Here is a 25294-nt window from a genome sequence, read left to right on the forward strand (position 1 = left end):
AACTGGAGCCCATGGCTCACTAATCCTCTGGCTTGAGATCTGGCTGCTGGTTCCAGGGGACTGAGTAAAGTCAGAAGTGGAAGGTGGCTCCCAGGTGTTACCTGTTGTGATAGGAGAAATCATGGTCTCACTTGTGCTCATAATCCTCTCATTGAAGGAAATGTGCCCTCTTCACCATTAAGATGGTTCAGTGTCTTTCTGTCCTGAGAATCTATTTGACCTTGTACCTGCTCTTGATTTTGATGGTCCAGGATGGGAGGAACCCTCATTACATTAATAATAACAACCAGCATTTGAATGAGTGTTCCTGGCTTATGAAAGTATTCTATTTACCTTACTTTATTTGTCTGTCCAAACAATGCATTGATGCAAATAGGCCAGATAATATTATACACTCACCTATTTTAAGGATCGAGGCAATGTGTGAGAGCCATGGCTAATTTCATGGTAGGGTACTGAGGAGCTGAAATTTGGACTGAGGTTCCTGACTTCTAATCCAATCATTCACCCTTATCTAATGCCCGACGGAAAATGTAAGCAATTTTTTTACTACCTGATTTTATCGAAAGGAGGGAGGCTTTCAAGGAAATAGAGTATCAGAGAAAAGCCACAGGGAAAGGGAACTTTTCCCAGGTTGAATTCATGCTATGTTATCCCAAAATCTCGAATCCACTTCTCGATTCTGCTGAACAACAGCAACATTTACACACAGCTTTTTCTTCCTGCCTCCTCCCTCCCTCCCTCCCTTCCTTCCTCCTGTAGACTGAAAGAAACGTACAACATGAGAGCTGTGAGTTAGGTTTTGTTGGAGCAAAATGAGGACTCCAGCCTGGGAGACAGCATTTCTGATAGCTCTGAGAAACTGCTCCAAAGAGCAACTGCTGCCTGACTTACAGTTTTGTTCTTTTATCTCTGAAAACATTTCAGTGTCTTGTTAGGGGATGAGGTAAGTGTCGTATATGATTTTAGTGAAGGGGGAACCTGCAGCCATGCACACATTTTGGCAGAGGTTTGCTGCTAGTCATGAGGAGCAAATTCACCATTAATGAGTTTAGTGCTTTTCTGGATATGAACAAATGTAATAACTGGGCTCATAAAATCTTCTCCTGAAAATATCTAACTATCTGAAGGCTTTTCCTGCCAGTTTTTCGAAGAGCACAGAGTGCCTCATTCCTATTCTCCACTCTTAATTCCTTTCAGAGGGTATGGAATGTCAGCAGCACTTGATTTATTCCTTGTAGAGGTAGCTGTCAAGTGCCAATTTGTAGTTGACAAATTCCTTCTTTCCTTTCTCCGCTCCAGCTCCCTCCCTCCCTCCCTTCCTTCTTCATGTCTTCATTGAGTGTCTCTATAATGTCAGGCAGTCTCTACTCTTATGGATATTGCAGGTTACAGTGGAAGACTAAGGAATCACACAAATGGATGTAAAAATATACCTCTAGTAATTACTACAGAGTATATCACAAGGACACCCCACTCCAGTACTCTTGCCTGGAAAATCCCATGGACGGAGGAGTCTGGTAGGCTACAGTCCATGGGGTCGCTAAGAGTCGGACACGAATGAGCGACTTCACTTTCACTTTTCACTGGAAATGGCAACCCACTCCAGTGTTCTTGCCCGGAGAATCCCATGGATGGCGGAGCCTGGTGGGCTGCTGTGTATGGGGTCGCACAGAGTTGGACACGACTGAAGCGACTTAGCAGCAGCAGTAGCAGCATATCACAAGGAGGCCTTGAATTAATGGGGAGGCTTCCCTGAAATCTTTGCCAAGCAAAGGGCTCGCTGCTTGAAGCATGTAGAAACCAATACTATGGCAGCAGCTTTTGAGAAGAGTGTTTTGAGGCCAACTGGCAAGGAGACATGGGAAGGGCTCAAATCTGTGTCTTTGATCTGGGGTTCGATCAAACATTATGAGTTGTGGAGGATGTATTATGAGTTGGCAGAAATGTTGGTGGAGCAGGTTTCAATTAGTGGGCTTTGGAACCTGTCCTTTTAGGATAAGATATGGTTGAAGCTTCAACATAGGATCTTCTAGGACGGAGAACCCTTCACTTCTAAAAGGATTCTGGCATTCAAGTTCTAGTCATGTCCTGATCCTTTGGTTCCCTGGGGGTGGTGCGGAGACTTAGTTTTTGGGTGTTATTTGAGGTCAGACATTCTTCCCTTGTGCCTGCTTTGGCTGCCTGGGCCTGAAGCTGAGGGAGGGAGTGGCACAAGGGGGGAGAGGGTTCCTGGAGGAAGGCCGGTGTTGGTAGTCTGCTGGCAATCACCAGGTTGCAGATTGCAACCTTATTCCAAGGGCAATGGGAATCCACTGAAGAATTTCAGGTAGGACTGTAACATAACTCTCATGAGTCATTTAGTTTAAATGGAAGCCTGCCCAATTAAGCCATCTTTATTCATGTGGCCAGTGAGCACAGGGCCGACATGATCCACAGGATTGATCATCTGAATTCTAACGCCATGCTCAGTGATCTGGGAAGTTGTGAAAGTAATAGACCTTGGTGTCCTCCTATGGGAAGCTTATTGAACAAGCTATTAAACAAAAATTCAACTGAGTAAATTTAAAGATTTCATTGGCTTTATTCAATGACTTCTGAATCAAGCAATATCCCAGTTAGTAAGCAGAAGGGAATTCTGAGGGGTTGTGCAAATGGAAGGTTTTTATAGGAAGAAAGGAGGGGCAAGGAAGCCATCAGCAAAGTATATTGAGGAGGAGGGCAGTGGTAGAAAGTGAAGATGGATCACTGTTCAGGGGTCAGATCTGACCAGGTCTAGCCTTGATGGCTTATTTATTCATATTAATAAGGTACTGTTTTTCTTTTTCCTAATCTGAAAATAAAAAAAAAAATCAGCCAAGGTTTTGGCTGTTAATTTGATGGGCACAGGATTCTCTAGGGAACTGTGCAAACTTTAGGATGAGTGTGGCTTCTCAGTTCCTATAGGAAGAGTCACCCCTGCCTGTCCCACCAGAGCCTGCAAGCATCTTAGTTTTCAACCCTGATCCAGATGAATGGAGAGTCCCTTCTACTGGTTAAGTTCTAAAGCATGTCAAGGCTTTGTGGGTGATACAAAGACAAATAATACAGAACCCTGGTTTATAAGAAGCTTGTAATTAAGTTTGGCACCAAGGTATTTTCACTAAGAAGTACCTAGAAGGCAGCAGGTAAACGGTAGGAATGACTGTTATCATTTCTCTGTTAGTGTTGTTCCTTACAGAGCCTCCTGTCCATGCTGGGCACATGAATGTTCCTTAATAAATAACTATTGACTGAATGATGATTGATAAAGCAGTGAAGAGTCTGGGGACCAGCAGTGAAGGGAAATGAGAGCTGTGGGTTGGGGGACTGTTATTACCTGAGAGTATCTCCAAATGCCTTCAACATGGGCTTGTTCACATACGGCAGTCCATGCTTGGCACACAGTGACTTCACCAGAGGTGCCACCTTGTGATAATTATGGCGTGGCATTGTGGGAAACAGACTAGGGAAACAGAGGATATATAAATCTTTTCAGACCTAAAGAGAAACCCAAAGCTCCCTCTCCCCTTTAACAAAATAAAATGGGATCAGCCACGCAGACCCAACCTTGACCTTGCACAATACTTTTGTTCTGGGAAGTTAAAAGACTTGCTGGCAGACTCATCTTATCCCTTCAGTTCAGTTCAGTTCAGTCGCTCAGTCATGTCTGAGTCTTTCTGACCCCATGAACAGCAGCACGCCCGGCCTCCCTGTCCATCCCCAACTCCCGGAGTTTACCCAAACTAATGTTATTGAATCGGTGACGCCATCTAACCATCTCATCCTCTACCGTCCCCTTCTCCTCTTGCCTTCAGTCTTTCCCAACATCAGGGTCTTTTCAAATGAGTTAGCTCTTAACCCTCTACAAGCCTTGTGGGTGGCAGGTGTTTAGGAAGAATTAAGAGAATATATTTTAGCTCCATCAACTGTTGATTTTTGGCCTGATCAAATGAAAGTGTACGATTTAGAACTTTCTACCATTTAGAACTACCCAGAGATCTGGAGATACTCAAACTCCCACCTTGCCCCTACTAATCTCTGTCTTAGTTTCTGTCTTTCTAACTTCCTTAGCAAGAATAGATGAATGTATATTAAGTCATGGTAAATAGCTAACAGTCCCAAGAAAGGAATAAGAAGTGAGGAGAGATGGATTTTTAATCCCAAGTTTTCATTAGTCAGCCAGATGACAGTCTTGGATGTAAACCTCTCCTTTAACAAAACTATGATGAGTAATTTTTTGCTGAAATTCTCAAGCCCTAATATGACAAATAGAAGGAAAAAAATTCCTTGGACAAATAAGGTCTTGTTCCTTCTTTGACTATCATAGACTCACATGGCTTAGACAAAGAGAATGTGGAAAGCCTCTCCCCTAATACTCTGGAGAAACTGACTCTCAATGTTTTAACTTGCATCAAGGCGTGAACTACCCATTTCCTCTCTGTAACTGGCCCATTGGTGAAGTATTTCCAGATACCATTTAGAAATTGCAGCAGGGACTCCACTTCATTTATTTTGTAACCTTAGCTCTAAAGACACAGATAAGTAAATATTTGAATTATAGCATAGTTAAGTTTGAACACAAGTTGGTTACCCAAGTGTCCTGATTTTTCTTAGGTTTTGCCAACAAAGCAAATGCAAAGAGATTCCTAAGCCCATAGGATTCTGGAAACTGAGTCACTGATACTTTTCCAAGATTTCACTCCATTTACTCACAATTGTGACACTTCCTCCATTTCTTTCTTCCTTTCCTTAACATTGTTGTTAATCCTTTAGAGAATCCTGGTTCATTTTTTTCCCTTAAGATTGCGAGTCTACTGCTCCGCTCTGGATTATATGGAGGGCAGTTACGAGTAACAGCCCTTGCCCTTTATCGTGAACTATTTCTCTTACTCACTGGTGCTCAATTTGGAAGTTCATGTGCCCAGTGAACCAGTCGTTGAAAAAGGACTGTTCAACATTACAGGTGGCCAAGATCTGCAAAGAAAAAGCTTACATTAGATGTAAATGAACCCATGACAAACAAGGGATTTAATTACTCTGTTATTCATCCATCATTCAGCAAGTGCTGATGGAGTACACATTTTGTGTAACAAACCATGAGGGATAGAAATAAGTCCCAGGTCTCAGGGACCTGACAATTATAAAGGAAATAAGGCATTTTTCTAAGAAGTATTGATAAGGCAATAGATATGAAGAAGTAAATATGATTTGAGAGGACTAAGTCACTATTTGCCCTCAAAATCAGAAGACTAAGGTGTCATGAGTAAGGAGTTTGGCAGATGGAAGTGGGATTGTAGGACTCTGGTAGAAATTATAGGAGTTTGAATGTTATTACCACAGAATAGACTTAAAGGACTTCTAAATGGGGAATAAAGCATACAAGGGCTTTAATCAAGGGTTTTGTGCATAGAAATACATTTATTAATATACACAAGTAGCTTCCTTTTTAATCTCATGTATTTTATTTTATTCAAAGACAGACTGAGAAGAAGTTCATAGGATTCTCCAGACTACTTAGAATGCTTATGAATGTGATTTTATTCAGTGCCTTTCTAAGATTTAATCCTTGTTAGGGTTGTTGCCATTTTGAATGTTATTTTTGCAGTTATTCTAAGTCATGGTTCCTCAAAGTGTACTTCAGAGCACCTTGGGGCTCCCTAGGACACTTTCAGGGGATCTTCAAGGTCAAAATGATCCCCATAATACTTCTGAAACAGTATTTGCCTTTTTCATTCTCATTCATGCATGCTTACAGCATGGGTTTTACCAGAGGCTATTAAACATGGGATGATGTCATCACTCTGATGTTAACCTTTATTGGCTTTATCTTGTTATTTTAAAATTAATAGATATTTTAAAACTCTCATATTCAGTTTCAAATACAGTAAGTATCAGTGGATATAACTTCCACAAATGAAAGCTCTTTGATGTTCTCAATAAGTTTTAAGAGTAGTTTCTTGACCACAAAGATTGAGAAGCACTACTGTGTGGAACGTCCACTGAATATGGAAATGGGCATGGAGGAGGAAGCAGTATGATGTCTGGATTCTCCACTTAATCACGGCACAGCCAGTATTAGGCTTAGGAGGCAGTGGTATTCGCATGGGTCACAAATCTTTTAATCGTTAACAGCATGCTTGCAGAGAAGGCAGTCTCCTCTCTGGGCCCCACCACCTATACAATGAAATGAGGGGGATTCCAGGGTTCTTCTTTCTGTTATTCTAGGAGTGTGAGATTCATTGAAAGATTGAAAGATTCATTGAAAGATTCATGTTGAGGCAGGTTTAGTAAACCTTGCCTGTAACGTGCTACCCAGTAAATGTTTTAATTGTGCATCACAGCTATGCAGTTCTACTGTTTAAGAATGAAAGCTATCATAGAGAATATGTAATGTCTTAGTGTGACTGTGTTCCAATAAGACTACAAAAACACACACTGGGCTGGACTGACCCTTTGGCTGTAGTTTATAAGACTTGGTTAAGAGCAAAAACTCTTGAGAGTCCCTTGGACTGCAAGGAGATCCAACCAGTTCATCCTAAAGGACATCAGTCCTGGGTGTTCATTGGAAGGACTGATGTTGAAGTTGAAACTCCAATACTTTGGCCATCTGATGCGAAGAGTTGACTCATTGGAAAAGACCCTGATGCTGGGAAAGATTGAGGGCAGGAGGAGAAGGGGATGACAGAGAATGAGATGGTTGGATGGCATCACTGACTCAACGGACATGAGTTTGGGTAAACTCCAGGAGTTGGTGATGGACAGGGAGGCCTGGCGTGCTGTGGTTCATTGGGTCGCAGAGAGCTGGACACGACTGAGTGACTGAACTGAACTGAACTGAAGAGCAAAGGTTCTGAAATCAAACTGCCAAGGTTTAAAACCTGCTTCTAGGGAACTCCCGCTGGTCCACAGGTTAAGACTGTGTACTAAACACAGGTTTGATTCCTGGTAGGAGAACTAACACCCTGCATGCCACACAGTGTGGCCAAATAAATAACTAAAACCTGCTTCTAGCAGTTAGCTGTGTGATCTTACACAAGTTATATAACTTATTCTACCTCAATTTTATCATTTTTAAAGTGGGAATACTCCGAGCACATAGCTACATGTAGCTACATGCAAAACAGCTGACAGTGCCTGGCCCCTGGCAAGCCTCTAATAAATATTATTTGAGGTAAGCAGATGGTAATCAGGATGCTTTGGTGGATGCTTTCCCACGAACAGCATTATTACCTGAGTGCTGAACCAGTCCTGGTTCTCCTCTTTGCTCACTTTCATTGGTATGTGGCTCATCTGGGTAACATATGCAATCCACGGACTCTCAAGAAACCTTTAAGAGAATAAAAGGAAGATGTGATCACTCCTTGGGGAGTTTCAGTTCCAGTCACTGGGCTTGCATACCCACTTGCAGATCTGGCTGAGCATTAGAGGAAATGGCAGTAACTCAAAAGATCCAATAAAGTGGTGGTTATTTATTTTTCATCTTTGTAGACTTTTTATATCTAAAGATGGCACACTAGGGAATCAGTCACACTCCCTGTCTTGCAGCCTACTGTACCAGAGCAGTGTCCCCAGTATTTTCTGAAGGCGTTGGTGCAAGGCTCAGAAAATACCTAGATAACTGAAGGTCAGGCTTCCCTGCTGGTTCAGTGGTCAAGATTCCATATGCCAATGCAGGAGATCTGGGTTTGATTCTTGGGTCAGGTAGATGTCCTGGACAAAGAAATGGTAACCCACTCCAGTATTCTTGCCTGTGAAACCCCCCGAGCAGAGGAGCCTGGCAGGCTACAGTCCACGGGGTTGCAAAAGAGTCAGACATGACTTTGTGACTAAAGCAACAACAACTTAAGGATATATGCAATGTGATTAAGAGCTTGGCTGTTGTCATCAGATAGAACTGGGTACAAGTTGTGATTTGGCACTGCTACTGGCCCTTATTTGCTCTTGAGTAAGTGATTTCATTCCTCTGAACTTTAGTTCTCTTACCAGAAAAACGAAATTGATACTATCTACATTGCCTGGTTGTGCATTTTTGATTACATCAAATAAGGTAATGCATGTAGAGTGAGTGAAGTCGCTCAGTCATGTATGACTCTTTGCGACCCCGTGGACTGTAGCCCACCAGCTCCTGCATCCATGGAATTTTCCAGGCAAGAATACTGGAGCGGGTTGCCGTTTCCTTCTCCGGGGGATCTCCCCCACCCAGGGATGGAGCCCGGGTCTCCCACAATGCAGGCGGGCACGTTGCCGTTTCCTTCTCCGGGGGATCTCCCCCACCCAGGGATGGAGCCCGGGTCTCCCACAATGCAGGCGGGCGCGTTGCTGTCTGAGCCAGCAGGGAGGCCCACCGTGAGCCGTCAGCCCACCGCCTGACGCAGCGGAGCCCCTGCCGCTGCTATGAGCAGGGATGCGAGTGATGAGGGAGGGATGCATCGCGAGGTGAACGGGGTGATTCAGTTTAAAGTGCTTTTGATGTGGGGAAAATCTCTAGTCATAAAATAACTTTTTAAAAAACTGGGCTCCTACTACCTTCAGTAAGAATTATGATGTCCAGCTGGATTACAGTTTGAAGGACTTGGTGATCAGGCACAATGCAATTGTCCTTTGAGAAACACGCAGGTCCACTTAAATGTGGCTATTTTTAAGTACACAGTACTGCAAGATTAGTGCTTGCCTGAATCCACAGTTGAGGAACCACATACTGGATAGATGACTATGGAGCCTGAATATCTTTGGATTTCAGTAACTGAGGTGGGTCTAGGGACTAATCCTCCTCAGATGCTGAGGGATTACTATACTGCAATTGGGAATTAATCACATGGGAAAAAAAGGCATTATTGGGAAATTCAGTTTCCAAGAAACTCAACTACTTCAGCTGCTTCACCCCACATTTTCTTGGAAACATTTCGGTTACAAGAATGTGGTCTGGTGTCATAATATGCTAATCATTGCTAATGTAAGTGAAGAATAGATATATAACTATTAAGAGAATCCAAATCTAGGGCTAAAAACTCCACATTGTGGTTTAGGGCAGCGTTCACTTTCTCATCTCTTCAGCTCTGCCTATTCCTTCCCCCAAAAAACATGTGTCAGAATACAAATTCAGTTTGTGTGAGTCAGCATTTGGGTCTGTTCCACTGTGACACAGATCCAAGTAACCCTTGTGCAGCTTTTTTCAATTGACTGAGCAAAGGGTTCCGAGTTGCAGGCTTTAACAATTCCTTTCACTTAGGAGTGTTATTATTATTATTTTTTAATCTGGAATGTGAAGTAAAGGGGGCTTTAAAAAGCATCACTAGGGACAAAGCTAGTGGAGGTGATGGAATCCCAGTTGAGCTAACTCAAATCCTGAAAGATGATGCTGTGAAAGTGCTGCACTCAATATGTCAGCAAATTTGGAAAACTCAACAGTGGCCACAGGACTGGAAAAGGTCAGTTTTCATTCCAATCCCCAAAAAGGGCAATGCCAAAGAATGCTCAAACTACCACACATTTGCACTCTTGTCACACACTAGTAAAGTAATGCTCAAAATTCTCCAAGCCAGGCTTCAGCAATACGTGAACCGTGAACTTCCAGATGTTCAAGCTGGTTTTAGCAAAAGCAGGGGAATCAGAGATCAAATTGCCAACATCCGTTGGATCATTGAAAAAGCAAGAGAGTTCCAGAAAAACATCTATTTCTGCTTTATTGACTATGCCAAAGCTTTTGACTGTGTGGATCACAATAAATTGTGGAAAACTCTGAAAGAGATGGGAATACCAGACCACCTGACCTGCCTATTGGGAAACCTGTATGCAGGTCAGGAAGAAACAGTTAGAACTGGACATGCAACAACAGACTGGTTCCAAATAGGAAGAGGAGTATGTCAAGGCTGCATATTGTCACCCTGCTTCTTTAACTTATATGCAGAGTACATAATGAGAAATGCTGGGCTGGAAGAAGCACAAGCTGGAATCAAGATTACAGGGAGAAATATCAATAATCTCAGATATGCAGATGACTCCACCCTTATGGCAGAAAGTGAAGAAGAACTAAAGAGCCTCTTGATGAAAGTGAAAAAGGAGAGTGAAAAAGTTGACTTAAAGCTCAACATTCAGAAAACTAAGATCAAGGCATCCGGTCCCATCACTTCATGGGAAATGGATGGGGAAACAATGGAAGACTTTATTTTTTGTGGCTCCCAAATCACTGCAGATGGTGATTGCAGCCATGAAATTAAAAGACATTTACTCCTTGGAAGGAAAGTTATGATCAACCTAGACGCCATACTAAAAAGCAGAGACATTACTTTGCCAACAAAGGTCCGTCTAGTGGAAGCTATGATTTTTCCAGTGGTCATGTATGGATGTGAGAGTTGGACTACAAAGAAAGCTTAGCACAAAAGAATTGATGCTTTTGAACTGTGGTGTTGGAGAAGACTCTTGAGAGTCCCTTGGACTGCAAGGAGATCCATCCTGTCCATCCTAATGTAGATGAGTCCTGGGTGTTCATTGGAGGGACTGATGCTGAAGCTGAAACTCCAATACTTTGGCCACCTGATGTGAAAAGCTGACTCATGTGAAAAGACCCTGATCCTGGGAAAGACTGAGGGGAGGAAGAGAAGTGGATGACAGAGGATGAGATGGCTGGATGGCAACACCGTCTCGATGGACATGGGTTTGTGTAGACTCCGGGTGTTGGTAATGGACAAGGAGTCCTGGTGGGCTGTGGTTCATGGGGTCGCAAGAGTCAGACACGACTGAGTGACTGAGCTGAACTGAATCTCCATATGGAACAGAGAGCATCAGGATTACAGCTGGATTCTAGGCAGCAATTACAAGGAGTTTTGGAATGCTTGTTAAGAGAAGAATGATTAATTATTCCTTAAAAATTATTGAATACCTGGTCAATGCCAAACATTGGAGTGGGCCTGGTGATAAAATGGTAATAACATACAGGGTGGTCACTACCCTCATGGAGTTTTCAGTTTTCAGTGGTTGCACAGGCAGAAATAAATTGTATAAGTGAGGCACATAGGACACAGAGCTCATGAAGGGAGATTTACCTAGTCAGTTAAATCTGGGAGAATTTCCCAGAGAAAACTATGCTTGTACAAATAATAGAAAATACTTTTATTATTTTTTATTGAAGTGTCATTGATTCACAATATTATTTTAAGTTTCAGGTGTACATCATGATGCTCCAGCATTTTTACAGTTTATACCCCACTAAAATTATTACAAGATAATGGCTATAATTCCCTGTGCTCTATAATTTATCCTTGTTGCTTATCTAGAAAATTATTTTTGAATGCCCCTGAAAAGTCAAGGCAAAATACACTGAAGAAATGAAGTTGAAGTAACATTGAGGGAAAAACTGGGACACTATTCCACTGTCATTCAGGCCTCCTGCTGTGTTCTTTGAACAGAAGCTTATTCCTGCCTTAGGGCCTTTGCACTTGGTTGATGCCACTGTTCCTTCGCTGCTCCTTCGAATCTGATTGCAGACTCTTTCATATTCTTCTTATGGTCACTTTTCCATGACCCTCCTTATTTTGATTAGTCCCTGCTTATCACTCTCAAAACATCCTTTTGTTTTCTTCAGATGTGACGATTTTGGATTTTCTTCCATTTATATATATATTTATTTATTTTTTATACTAGATTGTAAGCTTCAAGAACCTGGGCTCCTGGGTCTCTGGGTCACATTAACTGGTCCAAGTCTGACACATGATAAGCACTCAAAAAATATTGAAGTGCTCAATAAATAATGAAGGATAAAGGTTTGCACAAGAAGGTTTGTACTGAATTAATTTATTTTGCACGATATTAACCATGTTGTATTCCCTTCACGTTGCAAAATTCCAATAAAACTCCCTTAAAGGTGAAGCTGCTACACAATTCTTTATTGAAGATGAGAAATGAACTTTGTTATTTGCATAATCTGAGGTTTAGTTTTAAAAATAAGCCCCTGGAAATTTACTTTGAAGCACGTGAAAAGGATAGATTAATGGATATATAGACAGGTAGATGGATATATATAAAATAAAACAAGTTTACTAAAATGTAACTTCAAAATTTTGATTATGGCTAAACAGATAGATGTTCACTTGTAAATTCTTTCAACACAACTGTCTTTATGCAAATTTTCATAAATAAGTGTGTGCAAAAATATGTACCTGATTATATTCCTCCTCTGAGTAGAGTTAAGCTTAGTCTATATTTTGTGTCCTTCAGGTCAATGATTAGCAAGAGAATAGTCAAGAAAATCCTTTACAGTATATTGTTTAAGCAACAAATGATAGATTTGGTAGATTTCCACTAGAGCGTTGTGCACTCACATGGTTAATTGGAAGTTGGGAAACTAGAGCCCATGACTCACTATTCCTCTGGCTTGAGATCTGGCTGCTGGTTCCAGGGAACTGAGTAAAGTCAGAAGTGGAAGGTGACTCCCAGGTGTTACCTGTTGTGATAGGAGAAATCATGGTCTGACTTGTGACTCATAATCCTCTCATCGAAGGAAATGTGCCCTCTTCACCATTAAGATGGTTCAGTGTCTTTCTGTCCTGTGAATCTGCTTGACCTCGAAATTGCTCTTGATTTTGATGATCCAGGATGGGAGGAACCTTCATTACATTAATAACAACCAGCATCTAAATGAGTGCTCCTGGCTTATGAAAGTATTCTAATTGCCTTACTTTATTTGGTTGTCCCAGCAATGCTATGTTGCAAATAAGCCAGGTAATATTATGCATCCACGTATTTTACAGATTGAGGCAATGTGTGAGAGACACGGCCAATTTCATAGCAGCGTACTGAGGAGCTGAAACTAGGACTGAGATTCCTGATTTCTAATTCAATCAGTCACCCTTATCTAATGCCCGACTGAAAATGTAGGCAATTTTTTTACTACCTGATTCTATCAAAAGGAGGGAGACTTTCAAGAAAATAGAGTGTCAGAGAAAAGCCACAGGGAAAGTGAACTTTTCCCAGGTTGAATTCATGCTATGTTATCCCAAAATCTCGAATCCAATTCTCTGTTCTGTTCTTCCATGCTTTTTGCAGTGTCTGTCCCTTCTGAAAGTTTAAATCTCTGCTTGAATCTCTCCCAGTGAATTCTTCTGAGTTGGATAATACTCTTTAAGGATTGGGGAGTAGAGACTAGCTATCAGGCATTCTTACTATGCTGCTGCTGTGCCTGTCCTATGTTTCTTGTATCTTCCCCTCCCCAGGTGGCTGTTCTTAGTGAGGTGGAATGATAACTACTTTAATGCATATTCCATCAGCTCCTGGGAAACTATTAGTTCAAATGTGCCCACTGCTCATGATTTGTAATGCAACTTAATTCCCCTTTACTTTTGGTTTCTTGAATGTTTTTGAATGTTTACTACAGAGTCAGACATCCCTGCATCTGAGACTATACTCAACTTACCTGTGCCATCAGGCAAGTTGCTTGGCCTCCCTTAAGTCTCATGTTTTTATTTATAAAATGAGATTAATTATAAAACTTGCCTTTTCTAACTGTGTGAGGACTAAATGGAATAATACTTATGAAGGGTGCAACTCAGTATTTACAGCTTAGGAGATGCTCATAACTGTTGCTAAGAATTTTAATAATTCAGTTAGAATATAGAAATGCTCCTTACAAGTTTGATAAAATTCATCTTACTCTCTAATTAGAAGGAATTACATTTACAGCATTTTGTCAACAAAGGTCCATATAGTCAAAGCTTTAGTTTTTCCAGTAGTTATGTACAGATGTGAGATTTGGACCATTAAGAAGACTGAGCTCCAAAGAATTGTTGCTTTTCCATTGTAATGGAGAAGACTCTCAAGAGTCCCTTGGATAGCCTAGAGATTAAACTAGTCAATCCTAAAAGAAATCAACCCTGAGTATACACTGGAAGGACTGATGCTGAAGTTGAAACTTCAGGATTTGGCCACCTATTTTGAAGAGCCGACTCATTGGAAAAGACCCTGATGCTACGAGAGACTGAAGAGAAGTGAGCGACAGAGTATGAGATGGTTAGATGGCATCCCTGACTCAATGGACATGAGTTTGAGCAAACCCCGGGAGACAGCGAAGGACAGGGAAGCCTGCGGTGCTGCAGTTCACTGGGTCACAAAGAGTTCAACACAGCTTAGCTACTGAACAACAGCAACATTTACACACAGCTTTGTCTTCCTGCATCCTCCCTCCCTCCCTCCCTTCCTTCCTCCTGTAGACTGAAAGAAAGGCGCAACATGAGAGCTGTGAGTTAGGTTTTGTTGGAGCAAAATGAGGACTCCAGCCTGGGAGACAGCATTTCTGATAGCTCTGAGAAACTGCTCCAAAGAGGAACTGCTGCCTGACTTTCAGTTTTGTTCTTTTATCTCTGAAAACATTTCAGGGTCTTGTTAGGGGATAAGGTAAGTGTCGTATATGATTTTAGTGAAGAGGGGACCTGCAGTCATGCACACATTTTGGCAGATATTTGCTGCTAGTCATGAGGAGCAGATTCACCATTAATGAGTTTTTCTGGATATGAACAGATGTAATAACTGGGCTGAAAAAATCTTCTCCTGAAAATATCTAACTATCTGAAGACCTGTCCTGCCAGTTTTTCCAAGAGCACAGAGTGCCTCATTCCTGTTCTCCACTCTAAATTTTTTTCAGAGGGTATTAATGTCAGCAGCTGCAGCAGCACTTGATTTATTCCTTGTAGAGGTAGCTGTCAAGTGCCAATTTATAGTTGACACTTCCTTCTTTCCCTCCTTCATTTCTCCCCTCCAGCTCCCTCTCTGCCTTCCTTCCTTCTGCATGTCTTCATTGAGTGTCTCTATCATGTCAGGCAGTCTCTACTTTTATGGATATTGCAGGTTACAGCAGAAGACTAAGGAATCACACAAATGGATGTAAAAATATACCTCTAGTAATTACTACAGAGTATATCACAAGGAGGCCTTGAATTAATGGGGCGGCTTCCCTGAAATCTTTACCAAGCAAAGGGCTCACTGCTTGAAGCATGTAGAAAGCAATACTATGGGACCAGCTCTTGAGAAGAGTTTTATTTTGAGGCCAACTGGCAAGGAGACATGGGAAGGGCTCAAATCTGTGTCTTTGATCTGGGGTTCGGTCAAACATTATGAGTTTGTGGAGGATGTATTAGTTAGCAGAAATGTTGGTGGAGCAGGTTTCAACTAGTGGACTTTGGAACTTGTCCATTTATGATAGGATATGGTTGAAGCGTCAACCTGGGATCTTCTAGGATGGAGAACCCTTCACTTCTAAAAAGATTCTGGCATTCAAGTTCTAGTCATGTCCTGATCCTTAGGTTCCCTGGAGGTGGTGCGGAGACTTAGTTTTTGGGTGTTATTTGAGGTCAGACATTCTTCCCTTGTGCCTGCTTTGGCTGCCTGGGCCTGAAGCTGAGGGAGGGAGTGGCACAAGGCGGGAGAGGGTTCCTGGAGGAAGGCCGGTGCTGGTCGTCTGCTGGCAATCACCAGGTTGCAGATTGCAACTTTATTCCAAGGGCAATGGGAATCCACTGAAGAATTTCAGGTAGGACTGTAACGTAACTCTCATGAGTCATTTAGTTTAAATGGAAGTCTGCCCAATTAAGCCATCTTTATTCATGTGGATAGTGAGCAGAGGGCAGACATGATCCACAGGATTGATCATCTGAATTCTAACGCCACACTCAGTGATCTGGGAAGTTGTGAAAGTAATAGACCTTGAGTGTCCTCCTCTGGGAATCTTATTGAACAAGCTGTTAAAAATTCAATTGAGTAAATCTGAAGACTTCATTGGCTTTATTCAATGACTTCTGAATCAAGCAATATCCCAGTTAGTAAGCAGAAGGGAATTCTGAGGGGTTGTGCAAATGGAAGGTTTTTATAGGAAGAAAGGAGGGGCAAGGAAGCCATCAGCAAAGTATATTGAGGGCAGACACTTTTTTTTTTTCCCCGTTGGGGGAGGGATTACAAGGGTTTTCTCTGAGCCAGGGGCAGGAATGGAGAAGGAGTAAAACACAGCACATTGCCTACCCAAAAATTCCAGACTAGTTGATTAAGATAACAATTCTGGGGAAGGCTGTAACTGCAATTATGTCAGGTATTGTAGAGTTTTGGTACCATGGGCTTTAGCACAAGTGACACTTTTGGGGCCTGTGGTTTTCTCTTTAGCACCTGCACATCTGCATTATGTTTGTGGATGCATGCAGTAAGCCTCCTTCCAGAGGGCTCCGGACTTCTTCAGGGCCCTGCAAGAGGAGCAGACAAAATCATGAGCGGGTAAGACTCAGGTCAAAGGAGCTACTTCATGGAACATTTGCTCTTTTACTTAATACTTTACAACATTGTCATTTTCAACTATATCTGAAAGACCTCTTTCTATCTTGTCCGGCGGAGGGAGTCAAATACTCTGACTTATGAAGGTGAGTTCACATTTTCTATATGGAGGAGACTGATATTTTGTTTTATGCTTTTCTGTACTCCAAAGCATCACTTTCCTTTTCTCCAGTATTAAAAGAAAAAGCTCTGCTGAATCTCTGTAAGATAAACCATATGACTATAAACCAACTCGTCCTGTATCCACCTACCTCTCCTACTTTATAAAGTGAAACATTTTTCTAGGCTCTGGTGACACAGAAGTGAATAAGAGTGATGAGAGTCTTGTCCACCTGGAGTTCCTGGTCTGCACTGGGAGACACATATTACCCAACATGCTATTTAATCATGATTGTGATAAAAGTCAGACATGAAGAGAAGCAAGCATGTGACAGGTTTAGTCTTGGGGGAAAAGGAGGACTGAGATGAAGAAAAGACCTTTCAGGTGAACTTTGGAGAGTGAATGGAACTTGAGAAGGTGACGGGGGCGGGGGGAGGCAGGTTGGAAGATTATTCTAGGTAGAAGTAAAGGTGAGCAAGGATGTGTCATGGGCAAGGGGCAGGGAGTTCTGTAGCAACTGAAGGGGGTTCAGATATCTGGAGGCCAGGAAAGGAAGAGGGCAGTGGTAGAAAGTGAAGATGGATTACTGCTCAGGGATCAGATCTGACCAGGTCTAGCCTTGATGGCTTATTTATTCATATTAATAAATATTTTTTCCTAATCTGAAGATAAAAAATATTCAACCAAGGTTTTGGCTGTTAATTTGATGAGCACAGGATTTTCTAGGTAACTGTGCATGCTTTAGGATGAGTGTGGCTTCTCAGTTCCTATAGGAAGAGTCACCCCTGCCTGTCCCACCAGAGCCTGCAAGCATCTTAGTTTTCAACCCTGATCCAGATGAACGGAGAGTCCCTTCTACTGGTTAAGTTCTAAAGCATGTCAAGGCTTTGTGGGTGATACAAAGACAAATAATACAGAACCCTGGTTTATAAGAAGCTTGTAATTTAGTAGGGCACCAAGGTATTTTCACTAAGAAGTACCTAGAAGGCAGCAGGTAAATGGTAGGAATGACTGTTATCATTTCTCTGTTAGTGTTGCTCCTTATAAAGCCTCCTGTCCATGCTGGGCACATGAATGTTCCTTAATAAATAGCTATTGACTGAATGATGATTGATAAAGCAGTGAAGAGTCTGGGGACCAGCAGTGAAGGGAAATGAGAGCTGTGGATTGGGGGACTGTTATTACCTGAGAGTATCTCCAAATGCCTTCAACATGGGCTTGTTCACATACGGCAGTCCATGCTTGGCACACAGTGACTTCACCAGAGGTGCCACCTTGTGATAATTATGGCGTGGCATTGTGGGAAACAGACTAGGGGAACAGAGGAGATATACAACTTTTCAGACCTAAGGAGAAACCCAAAGTTCCCTTCCTTCTTTTAGAAAATAAAATGGTATCAGCCACAGAGACCCAACCTTGACCTTGCACAATTCTTTAGTTCTGGAAAGTTAAAAGACTTGCTGGCAGACTCATCTTATCCCTTCAGTTCAGTTCAGTTCAGCCGCTCAGTCATGTCTGAGTCTTTCCGACCCCATGAACAGCAGCAGTGAACTACCCGTTTCCTCTCTGTAACTGATCCTTTGGTAAAGTATTTTCAGATACCGTTTAGAAATTGCAGCAGGGACTCCACTTCCTTAGTTATTTTGTAAACTTGGCTCCAAAGACACAGATAAGAAAATATTTGAATTATAACATAGTTAAGTTTGAACACAAGTTGGTTACCCAAGTGTCCTGATATTTCTTAGGTTTTGCCAACAAAGCAAATGCAAAGAAATCGCCAATTTCTAAGCCCATAGGAATCTGGAAACTGAGTCACTGATACTTTTCCAAGATTTCACTCCATTTACTCACAATTGTGACACTTCCTCCATTTCTTTCTTCCCTTATCTATCATTGTTGTTAATTGAAAAATAGCATCCTTTAGAGAGCCCTGGTTCATTTTTTTCCCTTAAGTTGGTGAGTCTTCTGCTCCGCTCTGGACTATATGGAGGGCAGTTATTAGTGACAGCCCTTGCCCTTTATCATGAACTGTTTCTCTTACTCACTGGTGCTCAATTTGGAAGTTCAAGTGCCCAGTGAACCAGTCATTGAAAAAGGACTGTTCAACATTACAGGTGGCCAAGACCTGCAAAGAAAAAGCTTACATTAGATGTAAATGAGCCCGTGACAAACAAGAGATTTAGTTACTCTTTTATTTATCCATCATTCAACATGTGCTGATTGAGTATGCATTTTGTGTCACAAACCATGAGGGATAGAAATAAGTCCCAGGTCTCAGGGACCTTGCAACTATAAAGGAAATAAGGCATTTTGCTAAGAAGTATAGATAAGGCAATAGATATAAAGAAGTGAATAGGATCTGAGAGGACTAAGTCACTATCAGCCCTCAAAATCAGAAGACTAAGGTATTGTGAGTAAGGACTTTGGCATACGGAAGTGGGATTGTAGGACTCTTGTAGAAATTATAGGAGTTTGAATGTTATTACCACAGAATAGACTTAAAGGACTTCTGAATGGGGAATAAAGCATGCATGGGCTTTAATCAAGGGCTCTGTGCCTAGAAATACATTTATTAATATATTAATATATACAAGTAGCTTCCTTTTTAATCTAATGTATTTTATTTTACACAAAGACAGACTGACAAGAAGTTTATAGGATTCTCCAGACTATGTAGAATGCTCATGAATGTGACTTTTATTCAGTGCCTTTCTAAGATTTAATTCTTGTTAGGGTTGTTGCCATTTTTAACGTTATTTTTGCAGTTGTTCTATGTCAGGGTTCCTTGAAGTGTACTTTAGAGCACCTTGGGGTTCCCTAGGACACTTTCAGGGAATCTTCAAGGTCAAAATGATCCCCATAATACTTCTGAGACAGTATTTGCCTTTTTCATTCTTGTTCATGCATGCTTATACCATGGGTTTTTCCAGAGACTATTAAACATGGGATGATGTCATCACTCTGATGTTAACCTTTATTGACTTTATCTCGTTTTTTTTTTAAATCAATTAATACATATTTTAAAACTCTCAGTTTCAATTTCAAATACAGTAAGTATCAGTGGATATAACCTCCACAAAAGAAAGCTCTTTCACATTCTCAATAAGTTTTGAGAGTGGTTTCTCGATCAAAAAGATTGAGAACCACTGCTGTGTGGAGTGTCCACTGAACTTGGAAATGAGCATGGAGAAGGAAGCAGTATGATGCCTGGATTCTCCAGGTAATCACAACACAGCCAGTGTCAGGCTTAGGGGGCAGTGGTATTCTACATGGGTCACAAGTCTTTTAATTGTTAGCTGCATTCTCCCCGAGAATGCTGAGTCTCCCCTCTGGGCCCCACTATCTATACAATGAAATGAGGGGGATTGCAGGGTTCTCCATTCTGTTATTCTAGGAGTGTGAGATTCGTTGAAAGACTGTATCATGTTGAGGCAGGTTTAGTAAACCTTGCTTGTAAAGTGCCGCACAGTAAATGTTTTAATTCTGCATCACAGCTACACAGTTCTGCTGTTTTAGAATGAAAGTTATCAGAGAATATGTAATGTATAAATGTGGCTGTGTTCCAATAGAACTACAAAAACACAGACTGGACTAGATTGGCCCTTGGACTATAGTTTATTAAGCCTTGGTTAAGAGCAAAGTTTCTGAAATCAAACTCCCGAGGTTTAAAACCTGCTTCTAGGGATTTCCCACTGGTCTACTGGTTAAGACTGTGTGCTTAACACAGGTTTGATCCCTGGTAGGAGAACTAAGACCCGGCATGCCACACAGTGTGGCCAAATAAATAAATAAATAAAACTTGCTTCTACCACTTATTAGCTGTGTGATCTTACACAAGTTATATAACTTATTCATACCCCAATTTTACCATTTGTGAAGTGGGAGTACTCTGAGCATGTAGCTACATGCAAAACAGTTGACAAAGCCTGGCCCCTGTAAGCCTCCAATAAGTATTATGTAAGGTAAGCAGATGGTAATCAGGATGCTTTGGTGGATGCTTTCCCAAGAACAGCATTATTACCTGAGTGCTGAACCAGTCCTGGTTCTCCTCTTTGCTTATTTTCATTGGTATGTGGCTCATCTGGGTAACATATGCAATCCATGGACTCTCAAGAAACCTTTAAGAGAATAAAAGGAAGATACCACTTCTTGGGATGTTTCAGTTCCAGTCACTGGGCTTGCATACCCACTGGCAGATCTGGCTGAGCGTTAGAGGAAATGGCAGTGACTCAAAGGTTGCAATAAAGTGGTGGTTATTTGTTTTTCATCTTTGCAGACCTTTGATATCTGAAGATTACACACTAGGTATCAGTCACAGTCCCTGTCTTGCAGCCTACTGTACCAGAGCAGCGTCCCCAGTATTTTCTGAAGGCGTTGGTGCAAGGCTCAGAAGACCCTAGATAACTGAAGGTCAGGCTTCCCTGGTGGCTCAGTGGTCAAGATTCCATCTGCCAGTGCAGGAGATCTGGGTTTGATTCCTGGGTCAGGAAGATCCCCTGGACAAAGAAATGGCAACCCACTCCAGTATTCTTGCCTGTGAAACCCCCAGAGCAGAGGAGCCAGGCAGGCTACAGTCCATGGGGTCACAAAAGTGTTAGACATGACTTAGCGACTATAGTGACAACAACTTAAGCATATATGCAATGTGATTAACAGTTTGGCTGTTGTCATCAGATAGAACTGGGGACGAGTTGTGATTTGGCACTGCTACTGGCCCTTATTTGCTCTTGAGTAAGTGATTTCATTTCTCTGAACTTTAGTTCTCTTACCAGAAAAATGAAATTGATACTATCTACATTGCCTGGTTGTGCATTGTTTTATTACATCAAATAAGATAATGCATGTAGAGTGAGTGAAGTCGCTCAGTCATGTATGACTCTTTGCGACCCCGTGGACTGTAGCCCACTAGCTCCTGCATCCATGGAATTTTCCAGGCAAGAATACTGGAGCGGGTTGCCGTTTCCTTCTCCGGGGGATCCTCCCGACCCAGGGATGGAGCCCGGGTCTCCCACAATGCAGGCGGGCACGTTGCCGTTTCCTTCTCCGGGGGATCTCCCCCACCCAGGGATGGAGCCCGGGTCTCCCACAATGCAGGCGGGCGCGTTGCTGTCTGAGCCAGCAGGGAGGCCCACCGTGAGCCGTCAGCAAACCGCCTGACGCGGAGGAGCCGCCGCCGCTATGAGCAGGGACGCGAGTGATGAGGCAGGGATGCATCGCGAGGTCAACAGGGCGATTCAGTTTAAAGTGCTTTTGATGTGGGGAAAATCTCTAGTCATAAAATAACTTTTTAAAAAGCTGGGCTCTTACTATCTTCGGTAAGAATTATGATGTCCAGCTGGATTACAGTTTGAAGGACTTGGTGATCAGGCAGAATGCAATTGTCCTTTGAGAAACGTGCAGGTCCACTTAAATGTGGATATTTTTAAGTAAACACACAGTACTACAAGATTAGTGTTTGCCTGAATTCTCAGTTGTGGAACCACATATATGAATAGATGACTTTAGAGCTTGAATATCTTTGGATTTTGGTAACTGAGGTGGGTCCAGGGAATAATCCTCCTCAGATGCTGAGGGATTACTATACTGCAATTGGGAATTAATCATGTGGGAAAAAAGGCAAGATTGGGCAAATTCAGTTTCCAAGAAACTCATTCAACTATTTCAGCTGTTTTATCCCACATTTTCTTGGAAATATCTCAGCTACTAGAATCTGGTCTGGTGTCATAATCTGCTAATCATTGCTATTCATAAATAGCTCAGATAAGAAAGGTAAGAGGACCATCCAGAATAAGAGTGGGGGAATATTATTCTTTACTTACTTGACTAAGCACATGAGCCCCAAGGTTCCAAAGAGTCCATAGAAAGGAACAAATGTGATGAAATAGCGAATGTAAGAGCTGCTGACCCAGGCAATGTCCTGCAGAAAGAAGTGCTTGAAAGTTAAGCTAGTGGAAATAAAACTGGCTAAATCTTATATCCTGGTACTCAAGGAACCTGCATCTGGAAAGGACCAAGCATGCACAGTTCCCCTTTTCTACTAGCCTGATCGAGCTCTAGAAAAGGAATCGAGTTGCTCACCTCCCAGTACCTTCTTTGGTACATCTCTTTCATGGATTTCAGGTTAAAAGCTACCGGCGTGAAAAGGTGGACCCCAACTGAGGAAAAAAAAAAAAGAAAGAGGATAGTGAAAAAATAAGCAGATATGATTCCTGTGGAAGCGAGTGGGAGTTGATCTTAGCATGCTACCCCTGGAATATTTCCCCTGAGAAGGGATGCAAGATGGAGATCCACAGCCACATCCTGGATGCTGCTGGGCTTTTAGAGTCTCTGAGGCTGAACCAGGACTTTGGTTCAAGCACCCTTAGGGAGACTAGGGAAGCTTTGAAGATCTGAGTCATTCCTGATGAAGGCATCCTGGAATGCTTCTGCTCTGAGCTTTCAAGTTTTCTCAAGGTCCCTGGAATCCTTCAGTCCTTCATGATCCTTCGTGTTGAGCCCTGTCACAATATGTCGAGGTGGCAGATATAGAGCAGGCATACTGAGTCTGGTCTGGTAGTTATTTACCTGCTCATCCCCTAGGACCACTGAAGTTGCCTGGAGCACATAGGAGTCATATGGACAAGCTTCAGACTTTGACAACTCTCTCCTTGATCAAACTTGAGCCAGAAGCTCTGGAGTCCCCTTCCTGACTAGGCTCCAAACTTGACCTGCAAACTTTCAAAGTCTGTGAACTGTCAACACAGATGATTTTGTCCACCCTACACACTAAGAGACTCACAGAAATGCTAGAAATCGTTTCTAAGAACAGTTCAAGGCCATGCTCTTGGGATGACTCCAGCCCCCTTAAAATTCTTGCATGAGAAAGTTCAAGACTGTCCAAAGAACTTAATGCATGTTCAGTAGGCTTCTGACCTCCTTTTTCTTCGATCATTTGTTAGAAAACTTACAGTTATAAAATTCTTACTCTGTCCCTCTGAGATGGATCTTCCCTGACCCAGAAATGTCTTTCTCAAGGATTTGGGAGTCATCCCTTTGAAGTACAGTCTTAGAGGATCGGGCTCTGTCCTGCAGTCTTTGGAAGGGTAAGGAGTTTGACTTTGATAAGCACCAGTGAGAAGACACACATGGCTTAACCACATGACCAGCTTCCCCTCCCTTTATCCTCTTTCCCTAATTTCCTTTAGCATGTCCCAGTGTTTTAAAAGTCTCCCAACTTTCTTTTCTGAGAGTTGAGTTCAGCTTATACTGAAGTACCTTTCCTTACTACAGGAATCTGCATGGAAGCTGTCTCGCCACCTTTATGAAATGTCAAGCTTCATCTCCCTTTGACAGGTTAAGTATGACTCATTTGTACATGTCATACTAAGTTGAAGACATTTGAAAGAAAATGACAAAATGAAACAGTTCCTGAGGATGATGTGGTTTGTAAGCTGGGCATTCTGCAGTGAAGCTAAAATATTCACCCATTCCTCATAAGCTAAGGCTGTATTGTTTTACTACACACAGGAGGAGAGTTCAGACAAGAGACCCCAACAGTTTTTCTTATGTGAATACACATCTGTCTGGGCTGGAATAGTTCCCTTTCAAACTGGGGAACCAGTGTCCTCCACACCCTTTTTGGTCATGAAAGAGAATAACCGCACTAGGAGAAGTCCTCAGAATTCTAGCACTGGAAGAGGCTGCAGTGGTGGTTGAGCCTCGTGTCTTAAGAAATGGACTCACAGGCCACCCCGGTCAGGCAGGAGACAGATGACCACTGGTGGCCAGTGTTTGGGTGAGCCAGATCATCTGCAACCGCTTCTCAATCTTAACACTGCTGGCATCTTAGGGTCAGATAATTCTTTACTGTTCAGGGCTGTTCTGTGTCCTGTAAGGCATTTCATGACACCCCTGGCTTCTGCCCCATGGATGTCAGTACCATTCTCCCGCTTTGTTTTGATAATCAAAAAAGTATCTATACGGTGTCAAATGTTGGGGGCAACTATGCTCTTAGGTGAGCACCACTGATCTACAGGAAATGTTTGGAATCTTTCCTTATTTGGGTTTCTTTTCCAAATGAGTAAGCATGTTTTAGACGAGCATATTTTGGGGTCCTAAACTTTCCTTTGTGAGCTATCATCAGTTTGACTTGGTTAAGAGCAGAACATTTTTGCTTCTAATAGTTTCATTGGTATTAGCATTATTCAGCTACCCTATTTTCTCTCAAGCCTAGAACATGTCCAGATCTATCTTATATGTGTGTGTGTGTGTATCTGTCCACTAAAATATGTTCTCCAGCTGTATGTAAGCTGTGGGAACAGTCAACTTTCTTTCACACAGAAGCTCTGCAGATGACTTTTATTCACGAGACTCTGCTTTTTCTGGCACCTACTGTCAGTACTTGAGCATTCTTTTCCTATTTTTCCTCCCTATGCATATACACTATCCTTTTCTTCTTCATAAGTATTGTATTTAGTTTATCCAGCACAAGAGTCACATATTCTAGACCCCTTGATTGGAATCCTGCCTCCCATCCTTCTTGGAACATCTCCTTCCCTGTACAGCAGCCAGAGTGATGAGATGCCCATTAAGAATGCCTAATTACTCTTCTGTTTTCCTTTTCAGATTTCACCCAGGTAAGTCTGAAATAAAGCATGCTGCTTTTTTGAGGCACAACAAGACATGGGATCGTCTCTCTGTGGGAGGATTTCATTCATGCCTTCTGGTTTGACAACAGTTTGCTTCAAGGAAATGGGAAGATAAGGATTGTGGCCCCCTGGGACTCACCCGTGCAGAAGTACAGGTGCTGCTTCTCGTAGTTGATGAATTTGATTTTGTTCCTGCCATACTGAATGAAGAGAGAATAAAACTAAAGTAAGAACAATATAG

At 42.1% G+C, this 25294-nt stretch overlaps 1 protein-coding gene and 1 long non-coding RNA gene across 2 annotated transcripts in view; one reads left to right on the forward strand and one right to left on the reverse strand.

Annotated features, from left to right (window-relative positions):
• Positions 1-876: 876 nt before the first annotated feature.
• Positions 877-25275, forward strand: LOC122700543. The gene is made up of 5 exons (XR_006342803.1): positions 877-946; positions 16162-16269; positions 23696-23758; positions 25031-25041; positions 25143-25275. It is a non-coding gene; the product is annotated as an uncharacterized LOC122700543 (long non-coding RNA).
• LOC122700129 (fatty acid desaturase 2-like protein FADS2B) overlaps positions 16107-25294 on the reverse strand; it is a 41507-nt gene continuing 32319 nt past the window's right edge. Inside the window, exons 6-12 of the mRNA XM_043912781.1 lie at positions 25193-25253; positions 22505-22581; positions 22246-22358; positions 20448-20544; positions 18472-18551; positions 17612-17737; positions 16107-16238 (exon numbers count right to left, since the gene is read on the reverse strand). Coding sequence (XP_043768716.1) covers positions 16178-16238; positions 17612-17737; positions 18472-18551; positions 20448-20544; positions 22246-22358; positions 22505-22581; positions 25193-25253 — 615 coding nt within the window. The 3' untranslated portion in view covers positions 16107-16177. The remainder of the gene's footprint in view (positions 16239-17611; positions 17738-18471; positions 18552-20447; positions 20545-22245; positions 22359-22504; positions 22582-25192; positions 25254-25294) is intronic.

Source organism: Cervus elaphus, chromosome 1 (assembly GCF_910594005.1).
Source record: "Cervus elaphus chromosome 1, mCerEla1.1, whole genome shotgun sequence".
NCBI lineage: Eukaryota > Metazoa > Chordata > Mammalia > Artiodactyla > Cervidae > Cervus > Cervus elaphus.